Here is an 11,451-nt window from a genome sequence, read left to right as displayed (position 1 = left end):
TCCGGGATTTAGTCCCCACATTGACTGTTGGTCCCCATGAATACAGTGAGAGGCCAATTTATGGTCCTCATGAAGACATTTAAACAAGTACACACACACACAGGAGGATGTTACAGTGACCCTAACAACTCCCACTAACTGCCTTGACCTAACCTCTAAACCTCTAACAAAGTAAAAACCTTCACTCCAAAAAATGTCATCATTTTAAATGATGAAGGGATGATTTTTGTGCTGATCACAGGTTGTGTATAATTGACTTCTTGTCATTTTTATCTTAGTGAAGTGAAAAATATGTTTTACATGTTGAATTGTTTACTGTGCTCAGAGTAAGAAGGGCATGTTGTATGGTGAAAATATTATATCTTCATATTTGTGGGTCTGTCCATCTATGCACCCATCCACAACTGGTAGATGTTCGCACTTCCATGAGTTTGGTTTTGCCTGAGTTTTATTACTGTTAAGTTTCCCTTCCCACTGATGCCAAGTGTTTGTTGAAATCAGTCCATCCAGTTTCTTAACCTCTGTTATAATACCAGATAAAGAATCTGACATGGGCGGATAACTTTGTTTCTTCTTCTATAGCCTAAAATCTGTTGTCCTGAATGGCTGTCAAGTCACTGATGCCCCACTGAAAGAACTTGTCCTGAAACACAAAGACAGGTCAGAATCCTTCCCTATTAACACATTTACTGCTAATGGTGGTGTAACTCATGCTACACTGTAGGCTTAGGTGGGGGTTAGAAAGTGTCCCATAATGCACGTGCATGTTTGTCTCTGGATAAACTGTCTTTGTAAATATCGTGCATGAAGGGTTTTTTGGGGGGATGTCTTCAAGTGGTTGTCAGATGAGTTTTAGTTTAGTCAAGTTGAAATATGAATTACACTTCAGACATGAAATACAGTCTCTCTGTCAGACAGAGAATTTCAGGGCACTGTTAAATTTGCACTTCTTCTTCTATTGAGATATTGCAGGAATTAAATGTCTTTGCACTGACAGAAAGGGGATTTTCATCGGTCCAGCCCACTTAAGATCACAGTGGGCTGTTGTGGCCACTGGTATAAAAGGCCTTGAAACCTCTGACTTAACTGAATTAATAACTGGAGGAGTTGTGAGAATTGCATCAAAGAGAAAAATTATAATGTTATTCTGATAACGGCTTGTAGTGGCTGACACCTCACATTCTCAAGTCTAAGCCTCGAAAGACGCTGCTCTTATGTTTCAGATAATCCTTAGTTAATCCTCGCAATCCTTATTTTAAACTTAGTTTGAATTCCTGGACACCGAATGGTTTTATTATTTGAAATAAATACCACTTCGTCTCGTGAAGAATGAGATGTGATTATCAGAAGGACATTAAATAACCACCACATCAAGATTGTGATGTTGTTGTTTTTGGTGTTTACAACATTGTCTTTTAGCCTGCGCAGGTTGGAGGTGTTTGGCTGTCAGTTCCTTACTTCATCCTGGCTACAGACAGTATATGAGGTGCTAAATTTTGATATAACAGTTAAAAACACATACTATTAATATTAAAAAAAAACTATGATGCTCTGCAGAGCTTCATTTACTAAACATGATTTAGCATGTGAAAAAGTAAGTCCTTGTACATTTCTGCATGTCTTCATATCCAGATGTGCTCCGGCCTTCAGCATCTAAACATCGGACGAGTGCCAAAAATCACCGTAAACAGCCTCACTGGGTTGACAGCACGGCTCAAAAGCCTCATTTCACTGAATCTCACAGGACTACAGGTGGATAGTTTTCTGTGACTCAATCTGAATCTACACATTGAATGTTTATGGAGTTGCAGCTCTGTCTTTAATAGTGCTCTAAACGTAGTCCCTGCCGCTAACAGGTCACTCATGCCATAGTTGATACTTTGCTCCAGAACTGCATTGAACTTCAGAGTCTGTCCTTCAGTTCCTGTCCTGGAGTCACTGACCTGACACTGCATAGCATCAGCAAATATTCACCTTGTATCAGGTATCCACACATATGCAAAGGGAAGCAAAGTGCACATAATTAATAAGAACCAAGCGTTGCCAGCGGTGTTCTTATCAATAGAAACCGGCCAGAGGAACTGTATAAAAATATGTTTTACTTTAGAAAATAAAAAGTTAAATTCATATTTTCATACTTGACATAACAATTAACATCTATGATATCCATGTGGGTTTTTGTTTGTGTGAGTTAGAGCTGTTGATGTGAGTGGCTGTAAAGCAGTAACAGATGCAGGTGTTCAGTCTTTGGCTCTGGGCTGCACAAGACTTCAGCAGCTGGATCTCAGCTCCACCAGCACCGGAAACAGAGGGTACAAAGCACGTCTCACCACATGTGATCAATGTGCTAGTGTCAGTGACGAACAAGTGAACCCTCACCTGTGTGTGTGTGTGTGTGTGTGTGTGTGTGTGTGTGTGTGTGTGTGTGTGTGTGTGTGTTGTGCATGCATGATGTGACCCAGGGTTTCTCTGCTAGCAAATTACTGCAACAGACATCTTCATACCATCAAACTCAGTTTCTGCCACATCACCGTAAAGAAAATACTGAAGCTTTGCCAACATTGCAAGAGGTAAAAACACACATTCAAAGATGTTTCTTTATTCTCTGCACAAAATGCAGAGTCACTGTGTACTGCCATTAATTCCACTGAGCAGAATGAACACAAGGACGTATCAATACAGTGTTTCAGAAGGTTGCAGTAGCTGCTCTTCACACGCTTTCAAACTCAATTTCTATTCATTTCTCTACATATTTAAATGTCAAAGGTTTTCCACTGTTGCAGTTCTAAATGTAGCACACACGAACACATTAGGTTCACCCCCCATGACCTTTTACAGGATAAAATTATAATTAGCTCATATATAAATGATGTTTATTAATGATGGGCAGTGTGTGTAGAATAAGGCTGTAACACAATCAAATGTGTAAAAAAAAGTACTTTCTGGATGGACTGTAGTTTATCTAGTAGCATCTGGTGAAGCTGTGTCACACTGTAATGTATGTTTGCACTGATTGCCGATCACGCTTCAACTGAGTCGTCCTCGGTCAGAAGGAATGGTACTCCACAGTGATGTAGTTCAAATAACTTTACTAAAGAGGTGGCAGATGACATCAACAGGATGTACAGCGTTGGTAGGGAGGCATTACAGTATTCACATGCAGGTAACGGGGGTGTGAGTGTGTATATGGGTATGTGTGTGTGTGTGGTCATATGGTAAACACGCACGCAGTATTAACTCACACCGAATGCACGTTAATACGTTACTCCTCCGACACACCTCTCATCTGTGCAGCGCTGCGCTGAACACGTTCCCAACCGGAAGTACAGATACCGAGGTGCATCATGGGTAACGTAGTATAAAACAGCTACAGTGAACAAGCGGACTTTTAACAGCCGCCCCTGTATTTGTAGGCAAATACACTCCCGCTAGAGTCCTTCTATTTTGAAACAGTGTCATTTGAGTCCTCAGGAACTTTGGGAAGTTCCACCAACTTAGTTACCGGGCGAACATAGGTACTGTCTTTAACCTTGACCTCGGCAGCTCGAACAACGCCATCAATCCCTGGGAAAACTTTGGCAATGGTACCCACAGGCCAAAGGCCTCTAGGCAAGTTACAGTCCACAATCATAACAGCTTGTCCCACAGCCATGTTGTCAGTGGACCTCCTCCATTTCTGTCGGAGTTGCAGTCCTGGGAGGTAGTTCTGTATGAACCGCTTCCAGAAGTGGTCGCTGATGACCTGACTGTGCCTCCATCTTCTGTTAGAAAGAGTGCCTGAGGGGCCGTAAGCTGCCTGGGGTAGTGCCGAATCATGCCGCCCCATCAAGAGAAGATTTGGTGTGATGGGATCTGGGTCAGCTATGTCAGCCGATGCATAGCCAAGCGGCTTTGAGTTCAAAATGCCCTCAACCTCTATGAGAGCAGTGAGTAGGACTTCTTCCACCACAACTTGGTCCTTCAGGACCACTTGCAGAGCTGACTTCACTGCTCTGATTTCCCTTTCCCATGCTCCTCCGAAATGAGGAGAGTGTGGGGGATTGAAGCAGAAGTTGATAGTCTGCTTGGCCAGTTGCTGCTTGAGGTCCGGCTCCATGTTTTCAAACGCCGTTTGGAGTTCTCTGTGCCCACCTCTGAAATTGGTCCCTCGATCAGACCACATCTCGTATGGCTTTCCTCGGCGTGCAATAAATCTGCGTAATGACATAAGGAAGGAATCGGTGTCAAGACTAGGGAGGAGATCAAGGTGCACGCATCTGGTTGTAAGACACTTGTAGATGATTCCCCAGCGTTTCTCTCTTCTACGACCTATCTTTATCGTGTATGGCCCAAAACAGTCTACGCCCGTTGACCAGAACGGCGGCTTATAGAGTCTCAGCCGCGATGAAGGTAAGTCAGCCATTTTGGGTGTAGAAGGTGAGGCGCGCCATCTCCTACAGTCCACACACTGGTGCTGATGCTTCTTAATGGCTTGACGTCCTCTGAGAATCCAATAGGTGCGCCGTATTTCCGCAAACAGCCTCTCTGCACCTGGATGAAGGAGCTGGTCATCATAAGTTTTTATGATGAGCTTGGTCAGGGGATGTTCAGCTGCTAATACAATGGGATGAATACTGTCTGGATCTAAGTCGGCAGCTCGACGGAGGCGGCCTCCGACTCTGATGAGACCGGTAAGACTGTCATATTCAGGGGACAGCACGCTAAGACGGCTGTCTGAGCGGACTGGGTGCCCGATCTGGAGGGCTCGGGCCTCCTCTGAGAAGCTGTCAGTCTGTGCCGAGCGAAGCAGCATGGTTTTGGTTTCTAGTTGCTCCGCTGCTGTAATAGGAGCGTCAGCCGCCCCGTGTTGGGTCTGGTAGGTAGCAGCAATCAGCTCATCTAGCGTGGCATACTGTGTTGGATCCGGTAAAGTCGGGGATGCAGAAACGTGCCCACAGAATGCAGTCTTCCTGAGCTCTGCCTCACTGCATGCCGGGAACTCTGTTGGCAACTTAGGCCAAGTGTCAGCAGTTTGTGACAGAAAGGGTGGACCATGTGACCAACGATTGCGGACAGTTAGGTCAGCGAGATGTTTCCCTCTGGTGATGTCATCAGCAGGATTGAGGTCAGAGGTCACATACCGCCACTGTTCAGGAGATGTCAGCTCCTGTATTTCACAGATTCTAGTCCCCACAAATACCTTATAGCGACAGGAACTAGACTGGATCCACTGCAGCACCGTTGTGGAGTCTGTCCACAGGTAGATCGATTTCAGGAGGATGGTGAGCTCTGTCTGGAGTAATTTGGCCAATTGGGCCCCTGTGAGCGCTGCGCAAAGCTCCAGCCGGGGTATTGACACCTGTTTACGTGGGGCCACTCTGGAGCGAGCCATCAGGAATGATGTGGCGATGGGCAGTTGTTGATCGATTACTCGGAGATAAGCCACAGCCCCATACGCCTTTTCTGATGCGTCACAGAATATGTGAGCCTCGTATGTCACATTGCTGGAGTTGTGAGAAGGAGTGTAGCAGCGGGGAATGGTGACATGCTGAAGGTGTGACAGTTCACCTTCCCACTCAAGCCAGGACTGAAGTAGATTCCCTTCGATGGGCTCATCCCATCCTCTCTCTGTGCTCCACAGGGCCTGTACAATCAGCTTGGCCCTTGTAGTGTAGGGACAAATATAACCTAGGGGGTCATACTGGGTAGCTAGTACCTTGTACACGTTGCGCAGCGTGACCGTGGAGTAGGTTATAGGGCGGTGCTTATACCCCAGGACATCTGTCGGGCAGTGCCAGCTGAGTCCTAATGTTGACTCTTGTGGGTCGAGACTTTTGAAGTTCAGCCAAAGCTCGCAGCTCTCTGATCTAGCTGAAGCGGGCAGGTGAGCAACTACTTCGGGCACGTTGCTCGCCCACTGACGTATCTCGAATCCTCCTTGAATGAGTAAATCTCTCATTCGGTCGATGAGCTGCTTTGCCTGTTCTGGGTTGGATAGGGACTGTAAACAGTTATCCACATAGAAGGCTGTGTGGACAGAGTCACAGATGTCCTTGTGGGTGTCTTCGTGCTCCCTTGCATGTCTCTGTAGGGCGAAAATAGCACAACAGGGGCTACATGTCGTTCCGAAGGGCAAAACTCTCCACTCATATACGTCTGGGGGCCGGTCAGTTTCACAATCCCTCCACAGAAACCGTAGCAGAGGACAATCCTCTGGGAGCAGCCGAATCTGGTGAAACATGGCTCTGATATCTCCACTCACAGCTACAGGGTGTTGGCGGAAGCGGAGTAATACCCCCAGCAGAGTGGGCCCCAAGGGAGGTCCTGGTAAAAGGTAGTGGTTTAGGACGGCCCCCTGAAACTCAAACGAACAGTTGAAGACCACCCTAGCCTTATTATTGTGATGTACCATGTGGTGGGGTACATACCATGACTCGGAAGGGCTATGTGTCTCATCTGGGCTCAGCTTAACAACATAACCAGAATCTACTAACCTGTGGATCTCCTGGCTGTATGTGAGGTTCAGATCAGGATTCTTGGCCAGCTTACGTTCGGTGGATCTGAGAAGGCCTTTTACTGCTTCAGGAGAGACACACATCCGTGGAAAGTCCCTTCTTCTCAGCAGCGGAGTGGCGTATCTCTCGACACCGTCTACTGGGACTCTGATAGTCTTTGTCTCCAACATAGCTACCGCCTCTCTGTCCTCCTTTGACCGTGTGACCTCCTTCTCTGTCCTGTAGGGGGGAGCATCTAGTTGCCACAAACGCTTCACATCTTGATGCAGGGCCTCTGCAGGAGAAAGGCACATGTTCAGGCACTGCAGGTCCCCCTCAGATGTAGGCATACTACTGGCCGGCCCCTGGATGGCCCATCCGAGCTTGGTGCAGATAGCTACTGGCCCTTTGGACGACCCCCGAAGGACGGGGCGGACAGGGGTGATGAGATGAGCGTTATCTGAGCCAATCAGCACCAAAGGTTGGATCTGGTTAAATCCCTCAATCTGGACTTTCTGTAAGTGAAGATACTTCTTCTTTAGCTGTTCAGCTGGACATGACTGAGTAGCTAGGCTCAGTTGTTGGGCTGTGAAGGCATGTGTTACTTTGTACCTCACTTTGGGCTTAGCCCTTGGTGACACCTGAAATGAGACAAAGCCTCCCTTCATCTGGATTACATCTCGACGGATAGTTCTCAGTGAGAGTGTTGCTTCCTCCTGTTCCAAACCTAGAGCTGTAACTGCCGCTGGAAGCACAACAGTCTTCTCTGAGCCGTCATCGAGCACAGCAAATGTATCCAGTGATTTGCTCCCATGATGTAGTTGGATTGGTACTACCTTAAGCATAACACGACCTGAGTGACTTGAATAGTCTAGGTAGACCATACTAGTACTCACAGTTAGTATGTTAGGGTCCCGCTTCTTGGCCTCAACCAGGTCATGGAGCACCGACAAATGCTGGTCACCACAGGTGCTGCACGGCTTCTTCAGAGTACACTGCTCTGGAGAATGTTTACGGCCACAGCGCCAGCATTTGGCCTTCTCTGTAATCCAGGTAGCCATAGCTTTGAGGTCTAGCCTTTTGAATCCATCACAGCCATTCAGATAATGCTCTGTCCCTTCGCAGTATGGACAATAAGGTTTGAACTTCTGTTTCTTCTTAAGTTGGACTGTCGGATCTGGAGCTGTAGATTCTCCCTCCTGTTTTAGCTTGGCTTGGGCTGGGTTTGGGCCGTAGTAGATGGAAGCAGATCTGTTGTGTGGCTTGAGCCCTGCTGAGGCTTTGAGTAGGTTCTTCTCTGGACGTGGCTTGTCCGGGGGCATTTGAGAGGCTTGTCTGGATAGCTGAAGGACTTGGGATTTCCGTTCGAGCCATTCTGAGAAGTCGTACATATTGTATGTTCGGCTGCTGCCACTGCGGATGATCCCCCGGGTGATACAGTACTCGATGAAGTTGTCCCTGTAGTTCAGAGGGAGCTTGGTAAGCAGTCTGTCCACATGTGAACCACAATGAAGCTCGCTGGCTGCTACTTCATCCATGGTACTGAGAAGCCCGACCAGGCTGGACACCGACAGGGAGAGGTCCTCAATAGCTTGAGAGTCTCCAGCTCTAATAGGGGGGGCGTTTAATATGGTGCTAAGCTCACTTTGGACTAACTGCCTTGGCTGTCCATACCTCTGCTCTAGCGCCCTCATTGCACTAGTGTAGGGAGTGCGGTCGTGAATGTAGCGCTTGGCTACCTGTAAGGCGCTGGGATGCTCTAGATGATCTAGTAGGACCTGATACTTGTAATCTTCTCCCAGATGAGAATGTGGCCCTAAGGTGCTGTCCAGCCCTTTCTTCAATAAGGCAAAGTCACTCTCTCTCCCCGACCGGAAGATCACCAGCTTAGGCTTTGGGATGCCATATGAAGACGCCACCATCATCTCCATCAGGTTTGGTAGAGGCGTTCCTGCTGGGTGAGTTGTGGCAACCTGTGGATTATGGTGTTCAGCAGAGGAAGATGATGAATAGTTACTGCCTGAGGGATAAGGAACATAGTACTTGCCAGCTGGATCAGGCACAGCTTCAGGATGCAGTATGGTGGGCACAGGGCGATGAGCTTCTGTCCACTGTGATGGCTGGGTCACAGGCGCTGGTGGACGTGAAGGTTGCTGCAAGTACACAGGATTAGCTGGATGTCTGACTTGGAAGACAGGAGCAGCGGGACGTGACATCTGCTGCAGACTCATTGGGTCTACAGCCTGTGATAGCTGGTGCACTGAAAGATGAGCATGTTGTAGTGGCTGATCAGCTGGGGATGCAGAATGTAATAGCTGCACCTGGCCTGGCCTGTTCATCAGGAGCTGATGTTCCGATCGCTGATATGAGAAGGGTTCAGCAGTGCATCGCCCAGGTCTCCTGAGTGGCGTCGATGCAGCTACATAAGTGGCAGGGTGCAGCACTGGCTGAATGTGAAGGCTCGCTTTACGGGGAGGTGATGGAGCAGATGTTTCCACTGGCGTCGGCATGTTCGCCGGTGTTGTGGTGTCATGTAACACCTCATTGCTAGGTTGTAGTGGTGCAACTTCTGTTATGGAGGAAATATGTTGGGGTTGTTCTAACGCTCCTGTTTCTGGGGGAAGAGGACTGCCAGGTTTAGAAGCTTGCTCCAAACGCTCCACCCGCTTCAGTAATGTCCCACGAGTTTCCTCCATAGACACTTGCAGTTGAGTCATGTGTTGGAGGACACTGCTCCAAACTGATTCCATCTTCTGCCATCTCTCATCCTCTTCATAGTCGGAGCTGCTTGAACTACTTGGAGCGCTAGATGGCTCAGTTAGGTTGTGCTCATAGTCCACCAGATGTCCTGGAAGTTTCTTCTCCCGCGTTGGACGGGGGCTACTCGATGCACCTCTATCCTGAGGGTTTGCCATCTCATTAACTCAGCCAAGGCGAATCCGGCTCGAAGGACCACTTGTAATGTATGTTTGCACTGATTGCCGATCACGCTTCAACTGAGTCGTCCTCGGTCAGAAGGAATGGTACTCCACAGTGATGTAGTTCAAATAACTTTACTAAAGAGGTGGCAGATGACATCAACAGGATGTACAGCGTTGGTAGGGAGGCATTACAGTATTCACATGCAGGTAACGGGGGTGTGAGTGTGTATATGGGTATGTGTGTGTGTGTGGTCATATGGTAAACACGCACGCAGTATTAACTCACACCGAATGCACGTTAATACGTTACTCCTCCGACACACCTCTCATCTGTGCAGCGCTGCGCTGAACACGTTCCCAACCGGAAGTACAGATACCGAGGTGCATCATGGGTAACGTAGTATAAAACAGCTACAGTGAACAAGCGGACTTTTAACACACACGAAAAGGAGAATCGGGGATGTAGCGGGGAGACTGGGACAACTTAAATAGTGAACCTTTTATAAAATGTCCTAATAATATGTGCAGAAGGATATCAGCTGAGCCATCAAATATTGAGGACAGGCACTGAGGTCAGCTGATGTCACAGGACTGTGGGCTCCATTTAATGGGTCTGCCTGAGTTGACACTCTGCTCATTATGTTGTATCTGTCTCCTAAATTCAATTGAACAATCTTTTAGAAGTTCATACGAGTGTAAAACCATATATGAGTGCCACACTAAACAAATTACATGCTGAGACATGATTATGCAGTGTGAAACTCTGTGATGTTTTCGTAGCATATGACAGTTACGAAAGTTGCAAAAAAAAGACTTTCCTTCCATCTTATCATGAGCACACTGTAACTGACCATGAAAATAAAGCATGTCAGCACTGCAGTAATTAATGCAATGATGATCTAATTGGTGGAAATTATTCGAAAATATGAAAGTCAGCTGCTAGTGATCTAATAAGTGAGTGACATGGCAGAATAAAGGAGCAATCTATACCCAAATCAAATGTCTTTCTGTAGTTACAAAATATGAAAAATGCATGCTGGCACCTATGATCTGGTTCCATGTTTGTCTCCTTTTAGGCTGAAGGTGCTTCATCTCTATGGCTGTGCACATCTACCCACTGAACACGAGATCAAAGAAGTGAACAGCACCGTTAATGTTTCCCCTTTGTCCTGACCCTGACAGTTATATCTCCACGAAATATTTATTGAACAAATCAAAGAGGGAAATGTTGATTTAGCCAAGTATGTAGCATTATTAGTTTTATTTTTCTATGCTATTACATGAGCAACAGGCTAAATGAGGTCTGCCATGGTCTGAGGGACTATTTTCAAGGAGGACTAAAAAGCATTTAATACCGGTATATGTGCTTGACTGCATGCGTTTAAAGATTGTTATCAGATGTGCAGAAATCTGAAGGGTGTATCGTCTAAGCATTAAATATTTTCTGTCATTATATAACTTTGCGGGAATTTTTTAAAAGGCTGCTTGTTTTTCTACTTTTAACTCAGGTTAATGTTGTTAGGTAAAAACCCATCTCATCGTATTTTACAACTTAAAATTTAAAAAAACAAACAAAAAACTGCTTTTGTTTGTATGTGCCGCTGACTTTGTAGTGGTGTAGTGGGTTACTGCTACTTAGAGCAAAACTGTGAGCTTGTTTTTTTCATCTGAATTGAGTCAAATAAACTAAAAATAAACTAAAAACAGAAGCTAAGAATACTAAGATTTAATAAACTGTTTATAAAACATGAAATGGGGGCAATGGGTTTAATAATATGTCTGATTATATTTTACATTAAAATGTAAAGATTACAGTCTGGCTACAAAGGCATGATATTGTACATGGAATTAGCAAAAATAAAAGATGCAGGAGTACTTTCAAATTTCTATAATTTGCATTCCTGTGTAGCATTGCTGGTATCATCATAGCAGGACTAGCAGTGTGTTTTGCACTAGTATGACTCCAGGTTTAAAGAGCCTTCCAATAAAAGCTCCAATGAGTACTAATAATCAAAGATAGGAAACATAATTCATATGCTGTGAATGGCCAACTATGT

At 46.1% G+C, this 11,451-nt stretch overlaps 1 protein-coding gene across 1 annotated transcript; it reads left to right on the top strand.

Annotated features, from left to right (window-relative positions):
- The first annotated feature begins 587 nt into the window (after positions 1-587).
- Positions 588-10,803, top strand: LOC309718197 (uncharacterized protein). Its single transcript, XM_082553221.1, has 7 exons — positions 588-660; positions 1,420-1,486; positions 1,633-1,752; positions 1,890-1,984; positions 2,196-2,312; positions 2,463-2,570; positions 10,471-10,803. The coding sequence occupies exons 3-7, from the start codon at positions 1,633-1,635 to the stop codon at positions 10,565-10,567; spliced, it is 537 nt and encodes a 178-aa protein (XP_082409347.1). The 5' UTR covers positions 588-660; positions 1,420-1,486; the 3' UTR covers positions 10,568-10,803.
- The last annotated feature ends 648 nt before the right edge of the window (positions 10,804-11,451 follow it).

Source organism: Aulonocara stuartgranti, assembly GCF_965226115.1.
Source record: "Aulonocara stuartgranti genome assembly, chromosome: 12".
Lineage (NCBI taxonomy): Eukaryota > Metazoa > Chordata > Actinopteri > Cichliformes > Cichlidae > Aulonocara > Aulonocara stuartgranti.
The sequence above is the reverse complement of the archived record's forward strand: the minus strand, read 5'-3'. Positions and strand labels throughout refer to the sequence as shown.